The following is a 27,589-nucleotide window of genomic DNA, read 5'->3' on the forward strand; positions in this document are numbered from 1 at the left end:
GTCTCCGTCTTCAAGCTTGGAGAGGCAAACGACGCATTCGAAGCTGTCTTTGGAGTCCTCGGAGTTGAAATCTACGACGGGGATGGATTGGAGAACGGAGGGTTTGATACCGGCCAGTTCCTTGACTGTAATAATGACATGGTCATCGCCGGTAACACTATGATCGTGGTGATCATTGTTGGCTTCATCATCAACACGGTTGGAAGCCCAAGACAACAGTCGACAGAGTCCATAAAAAAGCATGCAATATACAAAACCGAAAACTAATGATAACCAATAATCATGGTCGATCATCTTCAAATCCCACTTCTTCTTTTTTTGTCCGGTAGATATTCTATATATATACTCTGTTTAATTATTAATGGATTGATTTGGTTTCAGGAACAATTGGCATTTTAGTATTTCTCTTAAATAAGAAACTTCCCTAAACTGGAATAACCAAAAATGTAAAAGCAAGAAATTTCCTAATTTGAAATTGTTAACTAAATAAAACCTAACCAATGACTTGGCTTCACGCCATTGACCATATTCAATTGTCCCCCCCTCTTTGAAGTCTTGAAGAATACTCTGTTTTTGAACCGGAATTTGGTTCTTGGAATAAATCTTTACTGAACCGAAACTCGGTTAAGATTTTGGTTTGTAAGATAATATATGATGAGTGATTGAGTTCTACTGGTTTGTTTAGTTTTTGAGTTTGAGCCAGTAAAAGAATCTAAATAGCCAAAATCAAAAGTTTTATTCTTTTATATTATTCTCGCATTTGTTACAACCAGATGCTAAAATTAAACAAGAAGATCTTTGGTCATATAGATGAAACCAAAAGAGACTTTGGTCATATAGATGAAACCAAAAGAGACTTTGGTCAGCTCAAGACGAAACTAAACCCCAAAACTTCCAGAAGATTTGATAGTATGAACTCCTTTTCTCACATAATAACATCATCCATGGCTTCTCTCCCTCCTTATGTTCCAGAAACAGTAAAAACTCCGTCAGCTCAATCGGCGGGTAAAGTCTCTCTCTATTTTGGCTCACGCAAAATAACTCATGAAAAAAAAAACCAAAGATTCATTCTTTAGGTTAAAAAAGAGGAGATTAGGCAGGGTTGCACCAATAGAAGAGAGAATCAAAATATTTATGGAGAGGGATCACGCCATGCAACCACCAACACCAACATGGATTCAAGAAGAAGAGGTGGGGAGGAGAGGCATATATATATATATAGCTATATGTAATTTGAAGGATGAACTCAAGGGGGTTCTCTCTATTCATCGCCGTGGATGTACCAGCAGCAAAGCATGGTAGCGCAACGGCGGAGAATATAGAGACGAGCTCGTTGTTCCTTCACCAAGGAAACACATTTGCTTGTAAAAGCATGACCTTTGTTGAACTTTCTCTTGAATTCTGCCATAAGGTTTATATTAGTGATCAACGATAAAGAACCTTTGTGGTTTTATGGTTTTAAAGTTGATCACTTCGGGTGCCAAAAAAAAAAAACCCTTTTGTGGGTGATGGAAGGGAGAGAGCAAATGTAAGAATTGCGATGAAGGAGAAAAGGATTTGAATAGTTTATATAGAGAAGAAAAAGAAGAAAGAGGTGTAGTAAATAAAAAGGAAGTGAATTAAGAGGAGATGAATCTGGTCTTGATTTTCTTGGTTCATTGACATTGGGATTTGCATGGCTTGCTTTGAATACTCCAAGGAACTATACTTTCATGAAATTATAACTTTGGACATAATTTTTTTATTCTGCCATTGTTATAATCAATTATATTATGAGCTACTAAATAACAAGTCTTTTAAATCTTTGTTTGTTTTATAAATAATGAACTTTGACAAATAAAAAGTTCATTAAGAACTAGGAAAGTTTCAAAAACTTAATTAATCTATACTATATAAAAGTTGAGGGTATAAGCCATCGAGAGCGTCCACGTAGGATTTAAACGACCAATCGTAGTATGACAAATTATTATTTAAGTTTACTATTTTTAAAAATGTTAATATTACCAAAAAAATGTTTATTTCAAACTAAAATATTAATCAATATCGAATAAGGTAAATTTACAAAAATATAAATACTATATTAAGTTAATATAATGTTTAATATTTTTTGAAAATTAAAAAATAAATAACGAAAAGAATAATTAATTTAAAAATACAAGACTTTCAAACAAGTATAACTATATAAATATAAATTTAAACTCATGATTTTCAAAGTTTAGGTTATATACTATTGAAAATATTCAAACTAACATATACTATATATAAGTTGATATTATAAATCATTGAGAATGTTCACATATTATTTTAAAGCACCAAAAATATACCAAATCGTTTTTCAATTTGGTATTTCTAAAAATGTTAATATTACGAAATTTTTTATTTCAAAATAAAATATAAATAATTATCAAATAAGTTAAACTTACAAAGTTAAAAACATCATGTACAAATCTAAACTATATAAAATAAAGTTTCGAAAGTTAACATAAAAATAACAAACAAATATAATAGTTAATTTAAAAATGCAATACTTTCAAACAATTATAACCATATAAATCTAAAACACATGATTTACAAAATTTAGGTTATATACTGCTGAAAATATTCAACAAAAATATGTACTATATGTAATTTTATGCAATAAATCATTGAGAATATCCACATATTATTTTAAAGCACCAAAATATGTCAAATTACCTTACCATTTTAATTATTATTTTAAAAATTTCAAGATTTTCAAAAAATGTTTATTTCAAAATAAAAAGGAAACTACTATTCAATTTAGTGAAAATGCAAAATTATTAAAGGAATCAATTTGATATATAAAGTAAACCTTTGAAAGACCAACGTAAAATCAACTAACAAAAACAAATCTTAAAGAATACAAGATTTTAAAATAATAAAAACAATATGAATCTAAAGCACTTTTCATTACATATGAATCTAACAAAATATGATTTCAAAATGGAAGCTATTTCTTTCAAAAAAATATCAATAATAAATTTTGTAAGCAAAATTGCCAAATAACTAAAAGAATCAGTTTATTATAAGAAATAAATGTTTGGAAGATCAACATAAAATTAAGTAACAAAAATAATCTTAAAAATATAAGGATTTCAAATAATAAAGACAATGTAAATCTAAATCACTTTTTCATTACATATGAATCTAAATAACATATGATTTCAAAATTGAGGATATATATTATTTAAGTGTTCACATAGAATTTAAAAATATCATTATAATAATATAAAAGTCAGCATCTTAATTTGATAAAGTAAATAAAAATATTATTAAAGATAATTAACTTGATATATAAAATAATTATATATTTGAAATTAAACAAAAAATTAACAAAAATAAAAATATTCAAAAAGAAACAAAGTTTTAAAAAACTTATTTATAAATAATCACGTATGTATAAATAAATAAAAATCAGCACAAAACTATAAAAAGATAAATTAAAATTTGTAAAACTTATCTTTAAAGTTAGATTGATATTTGTAGCTAATTATTGAAAACTTAATATAATAAGAGATTGTTCACGTACCTTATAGGAATTGGTATTGATCACATATTATTAATAAAAATATAATTATTTATGTAACTTTTAATATGATATGGACTATAAGCTTTAAAAAACAGAAATAACTGAAAATATTCACAAATAACATATACTATATATAATTTGATGCCGTAAATTATTGAGAATATCCATATATTATCTTGAAACACCAAGAAAAATATGTTAACCACCATTTTATATATTACTTATAGAACTTTCAAAAATTGTTTCTTTCATAATCAATGTAAAATTTAGAAAAAGCCAAAATCATTAAAGGAATCATATTGATATATAAACTAAATATTTGGAAGAATAACATAAATTTTACGTACAAAATATAATATTAAAAAATAAAAGAATTTGAAATAATAAAGAAAATATGAATCTAAAGCACATATGATTTTAAAATTGAGGCTATATGTTATTTAAAGTGGTCACATAGAAGCTAAAATTATTATTAATAATATGTATTCTCAAAATGTTAATTTGATATTTTTAAATATAAAATTTCAGATATTTTATTTCTCTCAAACTAAAATTAAATAAGTTTAAATTTTTTGCCAGAAATAATTAACTTTATTTTTAAACTAAATATTTGAAAATTAAAAATAAAATTTTCGAACAAAAATAACATTTTAAAAGAGAAATCAACATAAAATTTTTTTTCTAGTAATCATGTATGTGAAAGTAAGATAAAAATAAATAAAAAATTACAAAAATGATAAATTAACTAATGTATTAATTATTTTTAAAATTAGATTGGTATTTATACTAAATTCTTGAAAACTTAACATAAAAAGACTTTAACAAGAAAAAAAAATTATGTCCACAGCCAATATTACGATAAGGGCTATATACTATTAAAAATATTCATATATAAATACAAAAACGAAAAATATTCCAAATCAGTATCATTGTTTAATATTTTTATAAATCTTAATATTTCTAAAGTAAATCTATAAATTAATTTCAAAATATGAACTAAAATTAACTAACTTGATATATATGCTAACTATCTTAAAACATAACACTAAAATTTATTTAAAAAATTCATAAAGTATGTCAAAACATAAAATAGCATATACATAAAAATAAAATATATAATTAATATTAAAATAATTAACCTAATCAAATAAGTAAAAAAATATATTTTAGTATTTTTATATTGGTGTTGGCTACAAAATCATCTAATTTTATAATAGATTATAAAAGGTTCTTAAAAACATTGGTCAATTTTTGTTTCTTTCTTACCGGACCAATTCAGTTTTGGCTTAAAATAAGCTTACAAAGTTCTATTAAAAATAAAATGTGGTAAGAATAATCCACAATTAATACACATATTGTTGATTAAACAGTTTGTTTATATGCTTTTGAATTGCCTTTTATCAATTAAATAAATTAACATAGTTATTTACTCATCAATAATTAGATTTTAATAAATTTTGAGACAATTGTTTTTAAAAAGTCATAATCCAAATATTCATTTAACTAACCAAACATGTTTTTATGAAACATACCTAAATTTTTTTATTATCTAAAATATTTTTTTTAAATTAGGTCACTAATAATAATAAATCGAAGTACATGGTAACCCTTTTCCGAGAAAAGTAACTTCTCAATCGGGGAAAACATTTTGTGAACCGCTAAAACATCATAATCCCACCACTAATTTATATTGTAACTATATCAAGTAGGAGATATATTTAATTTTTCTATTTTTAGTTTTTATTTTAATAAATAAAATATTACTTAATATTAGCATAAATTTTTTTTTTTTATATATATATATATACATATTTTCTCCTTTTCTTATATCTAACAAACAGATAGTTACTATTATTTAAATTTCATCAAAATATTTATTATGATTTAGACCTAAATATACATATAAAACTATTAGATATGCATTTAAAAGAATTAAATAAGATTATTTTAAATAAAAATATGCATAAAATAAGTATATAATAATACATTCATTCTAAAAATTTGGTAAATACAAAAAAGTTAGATATATTGCATAAGGATTAATCTTTTATGTCATTCAAATAGAAATACATATAAAATTATAATAAAATATTTATAACAGTGTTGTATTAGTTAATAAGCATGGAACAATCTATATGACGCTTTTAATTTTTTTATTAAGAAACAATATACACATGTTTATAAATACATTTATACATTTACGTATACAAACAAACTGATATCTAAATATTAGTTATTTAAATGGCAAAATTGTATAAAAACTTAACTATGAAAAATAATAAAGCACACTTTAAATAAATTTTATAGAAAAATGTATATAAAACAATTTTCTATTATATTATCTTAATATTATTAAAAAATAAAACTAATTATTAATAAAGTATTCATAATCGTGTATAGCATAGTATAGTAGTGTATATGTACTGAGAAATCTATGTGATATTAAAATTATGTACTTTTAAGAAACTATAAATACTTTAGTAACAGTAATTTTACTTTTATAATACAAACAAATAAATAGCTAAGTTCAAAGATAACAAATTTATAAAAAAAATGTAAATAGGAAATCAAATAATATTTTAATAATATTAATAAAAATATTTTTTACGAAATTCATCTTTTTCTTAAAAAATATTGTAAAATTAAATTAAATTATTAAAGTTACGCGCGAGTAAAAAATCTAGTCCTTTCAAAAAAATTCAGTGATATTCTTTTCAGAAATTGTTTTATTCAATAAATTAGTTACAACATTCGAATGTGGTATGGAAGGAACAGCATGCACACGGGTATACAATTCGAAATTATCTTATTTATATGTAAAGAACGCGGTAAACACAGCTGTTGATTTATATTATTTGTTTTCTACCCATAATGAATGATTTAACTTAACAATATTGTTTATTAGGGTTCAACACAATCTAATGAAGTAAGAAGAAAGAATAGAAAGAAGAATGTTATTAACTAGATTGTGGATGGTTTAGAACTAAGAGATTATAATTTGTAATCTTTCTTTTTATCTATGACGGTGTAATCTCCTATATAAAGAATCTCTATGGTATGAATAAAGATAGACTTTTCCATTACTTTTATAACACGTTATCAGTACGAAACTCTAAATCCCTAAGCTAATACTCAAATCGAAAAACCCTAAAACCCTAACCCTAGTCGGCGATCCGACGAACCCTAAACTCCGATCGCGTCTCTTGTTCCCGCATCTGTTCCAGCTCGCGTCCCCGATCAGCTTCAACCCAAGGCGTTCCTGATCGTAGCTCAGACGTTCGCGACCCGAGAGTAGCTCCAGCACGCGACCTCTTCCTCGTTCGCGACAGCATCAGACAGCTCGCGTCCGACGATCAAGGCGTTCTCGATCAAGCAACAAAGGACGTCCGTGACCCGATAGAAGCGACTCGATCCATTCCAGCTCGTGTCCCGTTCGTGTCCAGCTCGCGGCTCAACTCTTTTGGTGGTCCGATTCAACAATAATCTAAGGTTAAAAGGTAATTCAAAACCTAAGAACCCATAATCGAACATGGATTGATTGATAAAGAATGAAACCCTAAAATCCTAATCTTTAAGAATCAAAACCATAGGGTAATAGATCAAAAATCTTACTTGAGTAAATCGAATCTCTAAAAGTTCAATACCCCAAACCCTAAATCATGTTCCTACATGATTAAAACCTCAAATCGGTTTTTACAAGTTAAAATCCGATAAACCCTAACCCTATATCTATAAACCCTAATTAATATAAGTATCAGAATTAATTATATTATAATTATCAAATCACATATTAAAACCCTAATCGAATATTTTGAAATCAAAACTGTTTTCGGTTTTGATCATTGAAGTTTTAAATCTGATTGAATCTGATGCTATGTTGCTAGAATTGTTTGACCGTTAAATTGATAGATTTATTTTTTCATCTTGCTTGGTTAATTGTTCATCTGATTTAAAATTGTTTAAACCGACCAGCCTGTTAAAACATTGATTGAATCCGATAGGTTGCTAGCTTGCTTTGCTTATATAATCCGATAGGTTGATAGATTGATTGAGGTTTACTTGTTTAAAATCCGAATGATCTGATTGCATGATTCTTGAGGTTTAATATCATCTGCTGGGAATGATAGTTTTGTAGTCTGATATGTTTTAAATAGAAACCCTAAATAATCCGTATGATATGTTATATTGATCTGATTTGGATGTCTTTGAGAATTGAAAATCCGTATGATAGGTTGATAGATTCATGATAAAATCTAATGTCTTGAGGTTTAAGATTGTATAGTAAGTTCGATTAAATTGATTGATCTGATTATATGTTTTAGAGGTTTGATAAACTCGGATACTAGATAAATTATTTACACATGGTTTATGCTAAATATCAATCACCCTTGAAACTGATTCATTGAAATTTATGCTTGAAATCTACATTCTAGTATTGCTAAAATCAGCCTTGAAACTGATTCATTGAAATTCATGCTTGAAATCTATATTCTAGTATTGCTAAAATCAGCCTTGAAACTGATTGAGTGATTAATAAATCTTTTTACTAGTCTTGCTAAAATCTATTGATTGTTAAACCCTAATTGCATGATTAATTGAATCCGTTTTTGCTAGTCTTGATAAACCATAATATTATGAGCACATATGAATAGTATTGCTGAGACTTGCTAGAAATTGACTGATTGATTAAATGCCTTTAAGATTGATAGTCTCATTGTCTTCACAAGATTGAAATCCGAATGGATTGTTTTTAAGAATAAGGCCGCATGAAAATTATACCTAAATATTGAGTGATATATGATTTGAAATGTCAAAAATCAACCTGGATTTTGCTGCCCTAAATCTCTTTGGAGATAATTATTTACGGTGGGCATTGGATACAAAGATTATCCTAAAGTCAAAAAGACTTGGTGAATGTATCATATAAGGCAATAATGCCAATGAGAAAGATTGATACAGGGCAATATTAATTATTAGCCATCATCTTATTAAGAGTCTCAAAGATCAATATCTGACTATAGAGAATCCTCTAGACCTTTGGACAGAGTTAAAAATCGAGATATGATCACCAAAGAACGGTGTTATTACCAAAGACCCTATTTGATTGGAGGAATCTCAGAATCCAGGACTATAAGTCCGTGGATGAGTCTATTGCTAGCTGGGAAAAATAATGGATTACTGATGAGAAACAGTGAATTGAGACCTCCTGGATTAACCCCATTACCTGATACCAATAATGCCGCAGAAAAAAAAAAGGTAACCACGTCCAGAATGATAGACCGCACGGTCATGGCCGTGGAGGGTGGAAAAGACGTGGCCATGGCCACTATAACACATTTGGCCGTGGGAATCACTATGGCAGAGGCCGTTGGTATCAACCCAATTTGAGCCATAGTCAAGGCAGTGGCCGTGGTATATCCTTTAAACCACAAAGCTCGACCAAATCAGTGTGCCATATATGTGGAATTGGGAACCATTGGGCTAAGATATGAAGGACTCCCAAACATGTGACCTCTATCAAAGAGAGTCTGAAAGGGAAGAATCCTGAAACCCACTTGGTCTATAAAGATGGTGAAAATAGTTTCGAACATGATCAAGATGATCTTATGGAATATGAGACTATGATTGCCTAAAAGAATCAAGTTGATAATCTGATTTCGACATCAAATTTGTGTGATTGCTTTGCTTGTATGCTTTCTCTGATTTTTATCTCCTTTTATTTCTATTACATTGTCTGCTTAGATTAAATGAATGAATGATTTTTCTATATGAATACACTGAAAAATGCCAATATAAGCACTAAAGCAAGTATCGCCAGTCTGAAAGAAGACTATGGCTAGGCTAATATATTATTGCCTAAGGGTATGCATCTAGAAATCAGTGATGCCTTATATTCACCCAGCTCTAAGAGCAAGAGCAGCCTATTGAGTTTTAAAGATATAAGAACGATTGGTTTCCATATTGAAACAATGGGCGAAGGAAACAAAAAGTTCCTTCAGATATATGTATAAAATCGCCCAAGGCCATAATAAGTCCTAAAGACTATACCTGCATTCTCTACTGACCTAGACTATGCATAGATCAGTATGATAGAGACTAAAATTCTGCGAAAATATACACTTTATGGCACGACCGAATTGGCCATCCTGGTCCAAACATGATGCGAAAATTGATATTCAAAAGGCACACATTAAAAGATAAGAAGAGTTATCCGAAAGAATCTCACGTGTGTAGCATGTACACAAGGGAAACTCATTAGGCCAGCACCAGTAAAACGGCTACGAGCCCATTTTTCATAAATAAAGACTATATGTCTAGATAATACTGGTGAATACATGTCCCAAGCGTTTAAATGATTATGGTATGTCCATGGGGGTAAGTGTGGACAATTCTGTGATACATGTCCATTTCAAGAACGGCTTGGCCGAAATCTTTTAAAACGCAAATAGCTGATTGATAGACCATAACTTATGAGGTCAAAACTCCCATTTACAGCTTGGGCCACACGAAATTTAGATGCACCTAAGTTAATACGCATCATGCCATTTAGTGAGCATAGATATCCTCTATCACAATTATTAACGGGTCAAGAGCCATACATACCCCATCATAAGACATTTGGATGTCCTGTCTATGTACTAATTGCTCCACCACAGAGAACTAAGATGTGACCTCAAAAGGAGGATGGAGATATATGTTGGATATGATTGTCCCACAATAATAAAGTACTTTGAGCCAACTATGGGTGATTATATTTGAGACCAGGCACACAGATTATTTTAAGACCAAGAGGAGAAAAAAATAATAAAGCTGGTAAAAGAATGGTAAAAGAAATAGAATGGAATCAACCATCAATGTCCTGACAAGATCCTCAGACTAAAGAATGTGAAATAGACGTCCAAATATTATACATTTACAAAGCTAGCTAATCAAATGCCAGACACATTTGCTGACCCGAAAAAGAATGACTAAGTCATATATAAACCAGTTTGTAAAGCACCAACGAATTTGATGTCCAAGAAGAGACACAGTCAAGTTGCTACAGAGTCTAGACAACGTATGAAACGTGGTAGACCAAATAGGTTCCAAAAGATAAGTATCCTCGGAAACAAAAGAAAGGTGCAGAGAATGATAATCAAAATCCAAATCCGAGGTTACTAAGGAAACCATACCAGACATGGAGATAAGGCCGGTCGGCTCTAAGGTACAGGTACCAAACAATGTAGCTTGGGACGCCAAGTTGCAAAGTATTAAAGGTCCTGATAATAATGAATCTCAATCGATTATATCATGTCTGGAACATAATGGAACCAATAAGGAATGTCGACATAAGATGATTTATTTGCATACAAGGTAGCACTTGAATTTATGAATATAAGCGAGGATCATGAACCCACATCAATATAAGAGTGCGCACTCGTAGAACAGATTTGATTGAATGGAAACGTGGGGTTAAATAGTTTAAGAAAGAAAGGCGTATTTGGCCATATGATTAAGACGCCATATGATGTTAAAACCAATGGATATAAATGAATCTTGTGAGGAATAAAAATCGTGAGATATAAAGCTGATGTTGCACAAGGATTCTCACAAAGATCAGTAATAGATTATGAGGAAACATACTCCTATGTGGTTGATGCAACTACTTTTAGATTTCTCATAAGTCTGGCTATATAAGAGAGAAAATTAGACATGCAGCAAGTTGATGTAGTGACTGCATATTTATATGGACCACTGGATAATGAAAGTACTAGAGGGTATTGAGCTGAAAGTACAGCAAGTTCTCGAGAACAATATTGATAATCATCAAAGTATATGATCTGAATATCATAGGAACCTCTGAATACAATTTCTCAAACAGTTGAATATCTCAAGAAAGAGTTTGAGATGAAAAATCTTTTTTAAAAAAAAACAAAGTTTTGTTTGGGATTACAGCTTGAGTACATTAACAATAAAATCCTTGTGCATCAAATAGTATATACAGAAAAGGGTACTCAAGAGATTTAATATGGACCAGTCTCACCCATTATCTAGTACATGGGCGTGAGATCACTTGTTTTGGACACTGATCCATTCAGTCCAAAGGTGGACGATAAAGAAGTCTATTTAGTCATGAGATGGACGATGCAGAAGTCTTGTTTTAGACACTGATCTGATTGGTCCATAAGAAGGACGATGAAGAAGCCTTTGATTTTGATTTATTTTATACTAAGCAGCCCAAAGAGGGGTTATTTGGTTTTGTTGATTTGTTTTCAGACAGGTTATGTTTTACACATGGTGGTACACACATATCACAGCAACATCATCTAAGATTTCGTGTGTGTTTATTTGAGGTCAATGACTCAATGTGTTCGATCAGATTGTGGCATGGCCGATGGTAAAGAATAACCAACTATCATGTTCGAGGACGAAGCATATTCTACCCAAGATCTTCATCACCCACGGATTGCAGAAAATTGGAGAGGTCCAAGGGACCTTCAGTAATGTTCAAATCAGGGGGGAGTAATGTGTGTTGTATTTTTTTTCCTTCACAATGGTTTTGTCCCAATTGGGTTTTCCTGGTAAGGTTTTAGTGAGACAACATTAAAGCACATTACAAGCTCTAAATGGTTATGGCATCGAAGGGGGAGTGTTATGAACTAGATTGTGGATGGTTCATAACCAAGAGATTATGATTTGTAATCTTTCCATTTATCTATGACGGTGTAATTTCATATATAACGAACCTCTATGTTATGAATAAAGATAGACTTTTCCATTATTTTTATAACAAAGAAAGACTATTTGACAGAAATGAAAAAAAAAGAAGAAAGAGTATGAAACGGAGAAAGGTGGGCATGAAAAGAGGAGATATGTTGAAAGAAGACAAAACATTGAGATTGAGTTTAGGGGAACATGCAACCGGCCATCTTATCTTTGTTTTCTCCACATGGGCAGGTTTGTTGGTTCACTTCTCTTTTCATAATCTCAACATATATATTTTCAATCAATGTCATTAAAAGTTTAAAACTGAATATATGTAAGATCGTATCAAAGATGGAATGAAACCGGATTGCAAATTATCTTGCTAAAATCATTTAATGTAAATAAAAATACTTTGATTGATTACAATGACTGTATTCGCTTTGCTACAGATTGTATTCGTTGGCCTGACCTAATTTTGATGATGAATAATTTGGAGAAATAATCTCTTCTCATGTAAGATTCACGATATTCGATGGACTTCCTCATGCACATTTCTTCTCTTCGTTTTTTTGAACAACTTCTTCTCTTCGTTAATTTTATGAATTTGGCGTTAATTTGTTGTACGAAATTAAGCTAAAAACATGTATAGGTGAAAATTTTAGATAAAGACTACCAAAAGTTACAATTATAGTTGGAGTTTATTTGGTTTGTCAATTTGGCAAGTACTTTATTGTTTGTAGCATAAAAAATATTTAAGCAAAAAGTATATACATAATACTTACCTACATAAATCGTAAACAAGTAACACAAACTAATATGAACCAATAATATTTTCTACATCGTGTGTCAGAACAACCATATGTCAGCTTGGGTTTGAAAACATTATCTATAACCCATTGTCATAATTGAATGGCGCAGAACAAAAATCTTCAGCTGGTACTACTGGTAGAACAAGATCATCCTTCTTGATTTTTTCCTCATTTTTCTAATCAGCTCTTCATCACTTCGTCTATCAATTTCAGGATCACAACAAATTTGTATCAAACATGTTTAAAATATGAAGGCTAATAATAGATATGTTCTTGTGAGTTTAAGGATTCTACGCCCAACCAGAATCAGTGCAGAGCTACTAGCATCCTTCCTACGCCCAACCAGAATCAGTACAATTGTCCTAACCGTAAGGCCCAAGATTTAAAACTCTAGTTTACTTTTGAATATGATGGGTCATTGGTTGTTAGAGCCATAAGTATCTAACTAGATTTTGATCCGCGCTTAGGAAGCGCGGGTTTGTTTTCGTTAAAAATATTGTTTTAAATGAAGTTTTATATGATGATGTGTATGAGCATAATCATTGGTACGGAATATCGATTAAGAAGGAAAGCTTGAAAATACATTATTGAAATAAACAATATTGGTATATATGGAGTCGAGCTAATGTGTTTTTTGGATGTGTTTTAATTTGAAAATAAAATTTGTATAGTTAGTTTTAAACATATTAGTAAACCTAAATAAATTTATATAGCAACAATTAATTCCAATTACAAATAATTTTCCTGTATATTAACTATCAATATTAAACCATTAATATAAAATATTATTTATTTTTGATAACGAATATAAAATTTTAAAAACAAAATATTGTTAGATGTTTTATTTTGTAGACATATATCTCATTAGAGTTGTTATAGATGGGCTTTTGGTTTTATATATTTATTAACTAATTGTTTTCTATAGATTTCTTTAAGCCCAACACGTTTTGAATTTAGATAGTTCTGGTGGTGGTTTGTAATGTTAAAAGTCGACCCAAGCTCATCACGTATAAAGTTGTGCCGACTTGAGAGGATAACCTTCCTTTTTGTCAAGTAGCAAATAGACAATAAAAAAAAATACAATTCTCTCCGTTGGGATAAATTTTCATTGTGTTTGGATTGGAATCATCCCTATTGAGCTACACAGGTTTATCTTCTATTCCTTATTTATTCTTTTTTCATCGATAGACTGTTCAATTTTAAATTTGTACGTTTGTAAAATCAGCAGATCACTTGGAGGTTTTGTCTGCATGTTGTTTCCGATCACTTTTAACAACAAATCGGCCAGATTTAAATAGTTTCTGATGTGTTCGAAGAAGATCTGAAGAGAAGTCCGACAAAACATGTAAAGTTGTGATAATTTTTTTTTTCTGTACATAAAAATATTGGTTTCTTTGGTCGCTTATTACAGGATCTTTTTATGCACTGAAATAAATTTAAATATAATTTGGTCGCTTATTACAGGATATTCTTTATGCGTTTGATATTTGGTTACAATTTAGAATTCTAATGTAATTGTAACGGAAGCTTTAACATGAAACCTTTTACAGATTGATGCAACATATAAAATGGAGCTTCCGTTTGAAACATCATCTCTACCAAGAAACACAGTCAGCTTTGAAACAGATAAGTACAAAACTTTAAGATGAAGCATCATCTTATAAAACTTTATCGAACTTTACTATATGATACTATTAATTTTGGTATTATACACTCATCGTATGGTAATTGTTTTTGGTTTTGTTTTGCTAGGATCAAAAAAGAATCAGTCAATGATCGGGTAGATAAATGAAAGCAAAGGGGTATTTGCAAATGGACAGAATGTGTTGCCTCGTAAAGAAAAGTAAGTTGTTCCCCTAAATTGATATTACCTCTAGACAATAGGTATGGAACTTTATCGGTAGTTAGCAATAAACCGGAAGTTGTTTGATGTGATGTAATGTTTGAGTGCTTTGATTGAAAATAAAAAAACTTCTCTGCCATTATTTGAAAAGTAGATAAAATTCAAACATTGAGTATGCCAAAAGTAGATAGTTTTAGAAAACGAAAAAAACATACTAAATAGAAAATCAGAGATTCTGGAAAATCTCTTTGAAAACAACATTAATTGTTTGTCTCTGAGGCTTGCCTTGATCGTCCACGATTAAAATCTTCAACCCTCTTTTAGATGTAACTCTAGAGATAGCAACATATAGTTGTCCATGTGAAAACACTGGCCTAGGTAGATAAATACCAACTTCTGAGAGTGACTGGCCCTGGCTCTTATTAATTGTTATGGCAAATGCCACAGCAATGGTTAGTTGCCTCCTCCTCATCTTGAAAGGTAACTTCTTGTCAGAAGGTGTAATAGCAAGTCTAGGAAGAAGAACAGTTCGACCAACCTTGTCTCCAGTTATTACTTTCGCCTTTATAATGTGATCATACATCTCTGTTATCTGAAGCCGAGTCCCATTCATTAATCCGCCAGTAGGATCTATGTTTCTTAGCAACATCACAGGACAACCAACTTTCAAACGAAGACTATGATTTGGTAATCCTAAAACTTTGATTTTGTTTAAAAAATCAGGAGTCAGAGCTTGGTCACTAACCGAAAATTTATCTGAAGGATCTATAGAATCAGAGCTTAAGTAGACCCTTTCCTCACCTGTAAAAAGTTAAAGACTAAATAAATATACTCATACTTGCGTATATAATCAAAATATAGATTTATAAGAAGAAATCAGTAACGAACCATCAAGATTATCCAACATGTGCTGATTAATATTGTCCACATCCTCGTTAGTAGGACATAGTATTGCTCTTTCTTGAAAAAACTTAGGCTATTTATTCTGTTGCAAAGACGTAACATCTCCATAGACAGCTTTGCTTATAGCCTTGATTGGATCATCTGCATCAAGAATAAGAAACTCATCTGGAATGGTGATTAAAGCCTCACCATCGTTTGCATCACCAATATTTTCATCTCCAACAACTAATATCCACTGTGAAAACTCATGTAACTCTTTCGCTTCTTCAGGAAATAGATTGTTTGACAGTAGCCTCATGTTCTTTGTTAGCTTCATAACCTTCACATGTTTCCATAGATAAGAGGAATTTAGAGATGCCAAAACGATTTCAGCCCTTCCTGCTCCATGAATGACAGGCAAGACTTGTCTAAAGTCACCTCCTAGGACAACAACTTTTCCAGCAAAAGACAAATTGTCCTTATCCCCAACAATGTCGGCCATACTCCTATCCAACGCTTCAAAGCAGTGTTTGCTCATCATTGGTTCTTCGTCCCAGATGATCAGAGAAGCTGCTTTAATCAAATTTGATTGATCAGATCCGTGAGTTAGTGTGCAAGTCAAAAATTCATCTGGATTGATTGGTATCCCAAATTTAGAATGTGCTGTCCTTCCCCCTGGTAGAAGTAGCGAAGCTATCCAACTTGATGCAACATTCAAACATATTTCTCCTCTGTATCTAACAGCAGCAGACAGCAATCTCCACAAAAAAAGTTTTTCCAGTTCCACCAAAGCCATACACAAAAAATACGCCTCCTCTATTTTCCAAGACAGCACTAAGAACCTCTTCATAAATCTCTCTTTGTTCGTCTGTCATTTTTGAAAAGTCTCGATCATGATCAGCCTTTAACCGCTCTCTGTCGTACGCAAGCTCATCCATTATCAACACATTCTCCTGCTGAGAAAAATCAGATATCGGCTTTGGCATAGATTTCCATGCCTCCAGAGAAGTACCATTCCTTTTCAAAATCTTCTCAATCTCGTGTAGAGTAAGCTGTTTAATCTCCTCCTTACTCAAGCATAAATCTACATTATCAAAGAGAGGTTTACACGGGGAACTATGTGAGTGTATAATGCTAAACAAAAATCTACATAATCAATAAGAAGAGTAAAGATACCTGGTCTATTTAATAGCTTTCTATGACGATACTCAATGTCTTCCGATAGAAATTTCCAAGTGTTTTCCCAAACAGTTTCTGGCTCCGACAGACTATTTGACATGAGCATGACCACAAAACATTGTCGCATATACGATGCTTAACCTGTAAAACTTGTCCGAACGATATCGTCAATGTATTCTTGATCATCTTCTAACAAACCCTGAGCAAAGCATGTCTCTTTGTACGACGAATACAGAACATTGTTAAATGTTCTGATATCCTCGATACATGTCGGACCTCTTACAATATTCAGCAAGACACGCAAATAAAACGCTTGTTCAATCTTTCGTGGAGCGTAGTTGATTCTCCCAATACTGAATCCTTTCTTTCTATCAGTAAACTTCCGCTCTTTTTTATTCCAAACAAACCGTGTTGGGATTTCAGCTAGAGTCAGTTTCCGAGCAACAGCACTGACTTTGTTCAATTCAAACCAACCCATGAAATAAGTATCTTCAATAAGAACGCGACTGGTAACTTTTTCATATGTGTCATCATCTCTGAAAATGACAATCTGTTTTCCCGGTAGGTGAAATTGTATTCTCTCAACAGGTACTGATCGATAGTGTATATGGAACTTAAAAGTTCTCCATCCTCCTTCAGACGCGGATACATATCTGCAAAGAAAAACAAAAGAATTCAAAAAAGCATATTTAGGTCCATTTAATATTTAAACGCAATCGTCTAACATAGGTGAAATAACTATACCTGCAGTTGAAGAAATCCTTAATTTCATTTTTATTCTCTTGGGTCGAAGCTCCATCAGTAGACACTGTGTCACTTGCTGCTCCTTTCTGTTTAGCATTCGCTGGATTCTCAACGGCTACAGTACAACGATCCTGTCCTTTATTAATGTACTTAAATAAGTACTTAATAGAACCTGTCTGATTACACCATTCAACGTTAATGTGAGCTCGATAACGAATTGAGAGATCCCTGTTATAAGGAATGACATATCTGTTGTCACATTTGAAACCGTGTTTTTCAATGAAGCGATCAGGCTGGTCTCTTCGTCTGTAAACAAGAAACCCTTCTTTGTTCACAGTAGTCATTTCATTATGAACTTTAGGATACAACTTAGAACATTTTCCATTCTCCATGCAAGGTGAATTCATGTTAACAGCTCCACAAGGACCATGAATCATCATATCTTTCACAGCCTCAAAAAGCTCTGGCTCCTTATCTTTATCTGGAATTTCAGCTGAAATGATATTGTCAATGTCTTCGGTGGTAGGAAATTTTGACCCAGGAGCCATAAATAGAAGAATGTGAGCATGAGGAAGACCACGTTTTTGGAACTCGATAGTATACATGGCTACATTTAAAGAATAAGGAGTAAGACGTAGGAAGCAGCAAATATTAAAAAAAATCGTTTATATCAAATTCAGTAGAACTCACATGCCATAGTCTTTCCCAAGAGCTGTTTATCCGTCAAGTCCAGCATTAGGGAATCCAATTTATACTTGAACAGTCTGCCAATAATTTCTGGTCTGTCATCTGCAGTGAGATTGCGAGGTTCTAAATACCTTGTTATTTCAGGCCATTTGGGATTGCAGGTAAATGTTATAAACAGATCAGGAAACCCAAAATGTTTGCAAACAGCCATGGCATTCAAATACATATTTTTCATGTATCGTGGTCCTCCAGTAAATGAGGCTGGCAATAGATAACGACTTCCCTGGTCATGCATATCGACCTTTCCATCATTCTCAGCTTGTTGAATGGAGTCGAAGCTATCAGACCGTAGACTCTTCTGGTTCATTCGCAGATAACGCAACCTATTAGACTCTATAGTAGTATAGGAATCAACCAAAAACTGCTGAAACAACCTCTTAGAATGTAGAAGAGTATGACACTCATTCTCTCTTTCTTGGAGCCGAAAAGCATACCATTGTCTCATTCAGATATTCTGCCTCTTATGCTGAGCTGTAGCATCCGTAGTTCTCTTTTTGATTCCAAGCCTGAATCCATCTTCACCGTATGTAAATATGAGAGGGTATTGAAGTGCAAGATAAGATGGATGTATTTCACTGATCCTTTTAAGATATTCTGTCTGTTTTTCTTCTAAAACGATGTCTCTTTTATCCATGTCCAAACTGAAATCTCCTGGAATCAGTGCGGCAACTTCAGATGCAGTAGGAGTATCATATGTTCTTCCATCCTTTTCTCGACTACTAACAATTCTCATATGCAGTGTTTCTTTTGGATTAGTACTAAACCTTTCTCTAGCTGATCTAAACTGATGAACATATGGATTCACTTCGTCCAGCATCTTCACAATTCTTTCAATAACTTGCTTCCTCAATCTCTCCTTTTTTGCTTTCTCACGCTTTTTTTTATATTTCCTGACCAAGAATCAAAAATACTAAACATCATGTTCGTGTTTGTAAGCAGAGTTAGTATTGTTCGTACATGGTAAAATATATAGCATACCCGATAATAGATGCCCGATTGTCTATTTCGTCCTCTGTATCGACAATATAGAACTGGCCGAACTTAGGATCTCCTCCTGGTGGTGGTTTTAAACTACCCATTAAGTGATAATTCTCTCCTTGAAGAACAACCATCTTTGGTCCAGCTCCTTGTGGAGCTGATCGATCAATTTTGCCACCGAGCAAAGTGAATGAGAAAACCATATTAATTTGTCTGATATTCTTCCTATAGTACTTGCTGATCTCATCCTTATCGTTTAGCAATTTGCTTAGAATATCTGGTGACTGCTTCAGTAATGGTAACTGAACTTGACCTTGCCCGCAACAGAGAGCAAATTTAGGTGTCTTGGTCTTCCTTTTCTTCTCGATACGTTCTCCGTACCACATAATGGCTCCACAGTGTTCACATTTATATGTTGGATCACCTTCATCAATGTATTCTGTCATAAATTCATAAGCAAGTCAATATTAGACAAAATTTAAAAGCAATGTAAGGACATGTTACATAACCTGTTTTCTTTGCTGAGGATTCTGCCGTAACAACTGGTTTTCTCGCTAAAAAAATATTGAAACATTAGTCAGTCATATAGTCGACACAATATGCACACATAGTTTTGAAGAATTTTGTTACAAAACAAACTACCTGAACAAACATATTTTTTTTTGGCCCATCCTTTCTTAACTGGTTTCTCTTCAAACATGGTCTTAAAAACAGTTGCCATTGTTGAAATATAAGCACTTTGATCACTTATTTCTTCTTGGGGCAAAGTTGGTGTATCACATTCAGAATGATCATCATCATTTGTATTTTCTTCTTCTGAACTGATATCATAAATCTGGTAACTCTCTTCTGCTCATGTAACAATATAGATTAGTACTGATCACATACAGTGTAACTCTTATATAAATAACATAATATGGCCAAATACCTTCGAGAGGATTCTGCAATTCTGGGATTTCTTCTATGTTGGTTTCATATAGACAACCTTGCTTTCCTTTTCTGGACAATGTAGTCGTAGTAGGAAGATCAGTAGTAGCAGAGCTTGAGAACGATTTGAATAGATTTTTTGGACGAATATTTCCACAACTTCTTTTGCTTGAAGTGATCGTGTCATTTATAGAGCTAGAACCTTGTAAGGATTGCCAAGTTAAACCTATCATAAATATATGTTGGTTAGATGAAAATAAATGAAATTACTCTTTAATTAGTTCAAGATGATCTTACCAGATGTATTTAAATCAGGCAGGTTTTGCTTAGTGGATGGCCTAGTCCTCTCATTCAGCTTAACTGGTAAAACATAACAATACACAAACATTTTAGACAATTTATGTTTGGCGAAATGACATATAGGCATAATTACCGGGTAAGGGTTTACGAATAAGACCTCTTGATGATTTTGTGGAGTAGTGAACAGATTCAGGATGGTTAAAAACTTGAGATAGTGGATCACTTGGGGACTGTTGTACAGTATTCGTGACATCAGCCAACACCCTACTGAAAACCCTTTTCAAAGGCAGAAGTCCAGATCTGTTATGAGTAGTCTGAGGAGTATTAGAATTCTCTAAATCTTGTACTAATGTAGAACTCCTTTTCTTTGGTTGAGATGAAAGATCGGAATCACACATCTTCCTTTTTAGTGATGAGCAATCCTTAGTATGTCTGTCATGGCTACTGTTGGTGTCGTCTGACATAGTTAGAAAACCCGTCAAATACAATTTTGGAATTAACCAAAAATGATCCTTGAAATCGTGTAATCTATAATGCAATCGTTTGTTTGATAAAATAATGCAAAATAAATCAACAAAGGGCCTATGAACCAAAATAGCTCATTTGTTAGATCTTCTTTGATACCATTAATCTACATTTTTTATCGGAGGGGTCGCAGTGGTTATTTGTTAGATCTTCTTTGATACACTTGATCTACATGCATGAATATTCACGTGTAAGTAGGTAACATTTTTGAATTTTTGCATACTAATATTTCATTTAATAATAAACTTATAGATCACGTATTCTAAGATTTCGGATATTATGTATTTAAAATCATGTTAAACTAACACAATTTATTTTCCCAGCAGCACAAATGGGAGCAGTGATCCAATGGTTGGTATCAAGAAGCCTATACTTCAACGATTTTCATCCAACTAAAAGGTAAATTATATAAAACATATCTGATTAAGTTTAATAGAGAGAAGAGAAAATATAATTACTTTGCAAGTTATTGGGGTAGGATATAATAAAATGACAGGGAGATTAAATGGAAACAACGAAGAATATAATATATAATGAAACAAAAATAATAATAGAACTATTCGGAAATAACTTGAAAATTAATTAATCAAATGAAAAACAAAACCAGCTATCAATATTATTTAATAAAAACGAATTCAAGATGGAAAGCCAGGGTACAATAAATGAAAATAAAACATTTAAAAGCAAAAACATAAGACAAATCAAAACTAAAAAACCCGAAATAAAAGCATCCGAGAATATGATTCAAATCAGCCACTTTTATCCTCTTTAGCTTCACCATGATCTTTGTTTTCAACCTCATCCACATTTAAGCATTGTTTCTTCTTTGAACTGGTCGAAATCTGATGAAGTGACTTGATTCTCTTCCACATTATATCAGTAAGATTCCAAACTTTCTTAGCATTGAACTGAGTTCCACAAGAACTGTTGCTCTCATCAAATGAAATCCCGAAACCATAAGTTTTACCAACAATATCAACGATCTCAGGTGGTAACATTTCTTGATTTCCAATCTGTTAAAGTTGTTAGAATAATTATACACCAGATAACTACTATTAAAAATATTCTTATGGTTGGCTCAGAATAATTTATATATATATTACCTCATCAAACCGTTGATTAACAACTTTTGCTGCAGAAGTTTTCACAATAAACGTCGCCGCAGAGTCTAATAGATTGAAATTAGACTCACCAGTCAGATCTTGCACAAGCAAAGCCAACTTGTATCTGAAAAAATAATTAGTTCAACATTTAATGTATTAGATGGCATTATATTATAACTAATCATACGTTAACATATATTTGGATGGAAAACATATGACCTTGGTGCAGCTTTCCGAACACTACACTGGCACCATTCACACCACCAATTAGACTCATCCAGATCATCAAATACAATAGGAGCTTTGAAAACCTTATTGTTGCAGACCACACAAGCAAAATAATACCATCCACTCGTGGTATCAATAGCATAAACAGTACAAATTACTCTGCAACTTCCAACCTTGGAAAACATAAAATTGTTTGTGAAAACGAATTACATATCAAAAGAGCTGACTTTCACATATTTGTTATAAAATTTCCAATAAATTTTCGAAAAACAAATCAAAACAAACCTTATCCGTGTGTTTCATTTCTTGAATGGTTCTGAATGGATATTGTGACCATTTCTGGCGTGTTTTCTTACATTTTCGTCTGCTAAAACCATTTCAATAGAAGCACCAGACTGGTTATTGAATGTAAGCCACTTATGGAGAACTTTAACCTCGACTCTCCATTCAGATTTGAAAGGCTGAACATCACTCAAATTGCTGATTTTGATTATAGAAGCCATAAGTGTATATCAGTGTAGAAAGTTATTCAGGGGTTGTTCCTTTAGGGGTAAACCACGAGTTGCTATTTATAATAGGAGGGGTCAACGTGTTTGTAGGGCACACATAAAGCTTCTTGACGATTTTTGAATGGGGAAACACCTTCTTGTTGCAGTCTTGGCACCCAAAATAATATCATCCCCAATCGGTGTCAATGGCATATATTGTTGCCACTATTCTGCATAGGATTTCATCCTACAAAGAACATAAACATTTAAACCTTTTGAATTGAAATGAAGATATCTATAATATAAATATGAAATAAATATTTTTTTTGGAAATTGCACCTGGGTAGATTCAAACAACTCGCGAATGTTTTTTTGTGGATATTGCATCCATTTATCTCGTTTAATCTGTAACACAAGCTTGTTATCTTCTGATTCTGATATTGCTAAAGCTTGAGATTCATCAGTCTCTCTGCGGTCAGAATATATTTTTTGTTAGATAATAAAAAAAATGAATAACAATGTATCAAAATTTTATTATTGTTAAGTGTAAACCTTTGTTTAAACTCATCTGCTTCTGCTATTTCAGGATTGATAAAGAGCTGACTTGCATCGAAAGCATTGGAGATCTGGACTTCTCCTAATAATGAACAACACTCAGAGTCAACAGCAATGGTGATTTATATATCAATCGGGTAAAATATATAACTGCAATAGTATGTGTAGATATTAGTTTATAGGATGCATAATAGATACCTCTGTATTGCCCAATCTTAGCGAATCTTAGAAGGCATAATACAATGCCTTCTGTTTCTTGGCAAACAGAGTGGAGATTCTCTGCAAATTTCCCCCATAGACAGCAAGCTAATTTTTGACCACTGAAAACATTTATACTATACTATTAGATATTAAATTATACATACATCTTAGTATTTAAAACTACCGTATTTATAAAGCATACCAAACATTCACGAGTGAAAACTCCAACTTCTTTCTTTGTTTACCTCCCGTACACTGAATAGTCTCGGGATCACCCAAGTCTAAAACTTGTCCGAAAACATCTGCATCATATAATTTATGTGTTAGTTACCTAAACATTATTTTGATAATAAGGAAATTATATATATTCTTAAAATAAACATACCAATCAGAAAGTTCGAATCTAGCAAACCACTTTGTATTGAATCGAAATCAACAATGTTAAGAAACATGTTGTCATCACGTAGGGTAGACTCTGATATTTTAGTGCTGTGAATAAAAGCCAAGCGATATTTGTGACCAGTTGATCGATATGCACCATTCCCAGCACCAGAAACACAGAAATGATCAATGTTTCTCCACGCACCAACACGAACATGCTTAGCCAAATCAGCCATGTAGGTCTTCTTACACGAGGCATGGATTTTTGTTCCCTATATAAAAAAGTTAGTTTGTGTCTACTCATATAGACTATATATAAATAGAGAAACTTACATGTGCATCACTTAGGATGAGTTCCATAGATTCACCAACACCTTTCATGAAGAATCTCCATGAGTGGAGGATTTTCACTTGAATGCGCCAAGCAGTTTTGTGCGGTTTGAGATCGTTCAAGAAAGATAGTTGCATATTGTTTGCCATAGTTTTGTATCGATATGTTTCATGAACTTAGGGGTTAACCACGAGCAACCATTTATAATAGGAGGGGTTGCCGTGTTTGTAGGGTATGCATAATTAGGGTTGAAGTTAAAGAAGATCTGATATGATTTTGTAGTTGAAGGAATAAGGAATATTACTGGAATATAATTTTCAAACGATAATGTTTATCCAGTTAATACGAAACTTGTAGATCAATTTTTTTAAGATTTTAGTTTTTATGTATTTAAAATCTTATCGAAAAGATTGATTCGAAAATCTAATCAGTTAAAGTAGGTTAGAGAAATTTATGCTAGCAAATTAATAACTTATAGTCGTTAATGCTAAATTTTATAGTATTATCACAATAGTTAGGAAAACGTGGTAACTATAAACTTGATCCGATTTCTTAAAAACATACTTTATCTTTGATAGATGAGAATGGACTAATAAAGAAGGACTTGGTATGTAACGATTTAAGCAATAATATTTTGGAATCTTAGATTGATTGAAGATGATACAATACGTGATATGATTATAGTACATTATAGTACATATAACTGTCATGAACATGACCATGTATCGCAGAACTCAATGTGTTTGATTATATAGTGTATAGTGTCTTGGGTATAAAATGTATTATGTTCTATAATATTGTGGAACATGTTTGGTCTGTCAAATATATAGTTGTTTTATTAGTGGTTTAGATGTGGCGTAGGAAATATAGGTAGCTAAAGATACGGTAATATTTTGTTAGTTGATTAATAGATGGTAGGACCAAATAATTGTTACTTAAATAAAAGGGTGCATCAACCTTATATAAGTAGATTTTTTCAGAGTGATTCTCTTTTAATAGAATAGACTAGATTAAGACCCGCACCTTGCGCGGAATAAAAATTATTTTATGTATTATATGTTTTTACATATTATGAAATAATAAATATATATTGAATAATTAAAAGTCAGTAACTATTACATATATAATTAAATTGGTGCGAACGTATAAATCAATTTTATTAATCCAAACAATTTTTTTAAAAAAATTTGATAGGATATGTAATTAAATTTAAATGATATTAACATACATAGTATATTTTTGATATTAATGTCTATTTTTTTTTAAATGATGCTTTCTACTCATATGTTTTTCTGATCATGTGTATCTTTAATAGCAAAAACTTTAAATTACTGATAACAAAATTTTCATTGTGGGATTAATAATTTTAGTAATTGATAATTTAAAAAAAATTATCAATGTTAGTTCAAAACTTTTATCAAAAAAAATTATTCAAAGTAAATTTTGAAACTAAAATATTTATTTATTCAATATGGTTTATAGTTTAATTTAGAATGATATATATACATATATATTTTAAATCTTAATGATTAATTAAATTAGACTTTTACTTATATGATTTTGTAATTATTTGTATTTTGTCATAACAAAAATTTTAAACCATGGATCGCAAAATTTGAATGTGAGACTTTTAACAGTTTTAGTAATTTATAGTCATTTTTTAAAATTCAAAATATAAAATATACAGAAAAATCTAAATTTTTATAATATGGTTATTGTGTTTTTTAAAAGTTATTTTAATAGTTTTAAATTAAACGAATTTGATAGAAGATACATTTTTTTTATCAGATCTTTATTATTCAAAATCATTAATTGTCATATATACTTTATCCACATTAGGCAATTCCATAATCTTTATTTAAGGAAATAATAAATGACATTAATAATGAATTTATGATTAGTTTAATAAAAAATTTATTATATAATTAGATGGACCAACCTATTTCTCTAGTAATTCTAAGAATCATCCTAGTGATGACATGTGGCTACAAAAAGAAGTTGTAATGTTTCACAAATAATATATAGGAGATTAGGATTGAGTAACTACTCATTGTCTCTTTTGAGAGACACTAACTTATTGACCTATTTAGCTTGGCTCAATTCCACTCTCTATTCCTTCATGCAAGATCTTCTGAAACCAACAGAGACCCTGATCGTTGTCTCTCGATCTAGAATGTGTTACCTGTTTTGACACTTGTATTGTGGTAAAGCAGCTAGTTGATTTTTTTTCTGTTTGGGCAACATAATAGATTTCAATAATCAAAGGGGTCTCATGCTAGAGAGCCCAAACCAGAGTGAGTACAGAGACAGGCTTTGACTAGAGAGTGTATAGCCCACTTGAAGTTCTTTGAAAATAAGAAAAACGACAGAAAACTAAGGAAGAAGATAACGAAGAGACGCCGGAGAGAACTCCAAAGAGTTCAATAGGGCAACTGTTCGTCGAGATTGCTCCAATGAGCTCTTGATAATCTGATCAAAGCCAGATCTTTGTGTAGCCGAGAGAAGCAGCGTGAAGCTAGTTGACATGTATTGGTGTTTATAGACATACAAATGCGGTACAGTATGTATATTATTTTGTCCTCGGTTCCATTTTCCATATGCATGTTTGGAAAATTTGACCAAAACCCTTACTCGAGAACAGAATCTACAAGTTAGAATTTAAGAATAAACCTAAAATAATGAGATATATTTGTAATTGAGTTATATTATAATTTCTAGTTTTCCATATTCAAATTTTTTATTTAGTTCGAATAATTTATATTCGTTCCACTACTTAATTTAGCGCGCTGAGACATGTAATTAAGTTAACCGACGAAAAATATGTAGATGCATGGTCGTAGAAACTAATAGAGAACTTCCTTTCATTCACGTGAAATCATTATTCAACAAGACTTGCAAGTTCTAGAGTTAACGTCGAGAAGAATGGAGCTTACGTCAACCTAAGTCCATTGGTGGGTTCATAATTTGACATGGGCGTTCGCGTACCCGTTCGGGTTCGGATCGAGTTTTTTGGATTTTTGGGTTTTCGGATTTACGCTCTTAAGTTTCGTACTAAAATTTTATTAGTACGGGCCGAGTTCGGATAATAACACTTTAAGTTCGGTTCAAAATTGTATTGCATCCTAAAACCCGTAAA

General features: G+C 31.5%; 1 protein-coding gene and 1 long non-coding RNA gene across 2 annotated transcripts; one reads left to right on the plus strand and one right to left on the minus strand.

Annotated features, from left to right (window-relative positions):
* Positions 1–1,756, minus strand: LOC106386814 (small polypeptide DEVIL 19-like). The gene has a single exon (XM_013826629.3). The coding sequence runs from the start codon at positions 1,406–1,408 to the stop codon at positions 1,262–1,264; it is 147 nt and encodes a 48-aa protein (XP_013682083.1). The 5' UTR covers positions 1,409–1,756; the 3' UTR covers positions 1–1,261.
* Positions 1,757–13,494: 11,738 nt separating this feature from the next.
* On the plus strand, positions 13,495–27,164 carry LOC106385244. The gene is made up of 6 exons (XR_001277143.3): positions 13,495–14,188; positions 14,270–14,386; positions 14,592–14,884; positions 21,490–21,565; positions 23,572–23,677; positions 26,703–27,164. It is a non-coding gene; the product is annotated as an uncharacterized LOC106385244 (long non-coding RNA).
* The last annotated feature ends 425 nt before the right edge of the window (positions 27,165–27,589 follow it).

The sequence above is a fragment of the Brassica napus genome, chromosome C3, assembly GCF_020379485.1.
Source record: "Brassica napus cultivar Da-Ae chromosome C3, Da-Ae, whole genome shotgun sequence".
NCBI classification, from domain to species: domain Eukaryota; kingdom Viridiplantae; phylum Streptophyta; class Magnoliopsida; order Brassicales; family Brassicaceae; genus Brassica; species Brassica napus.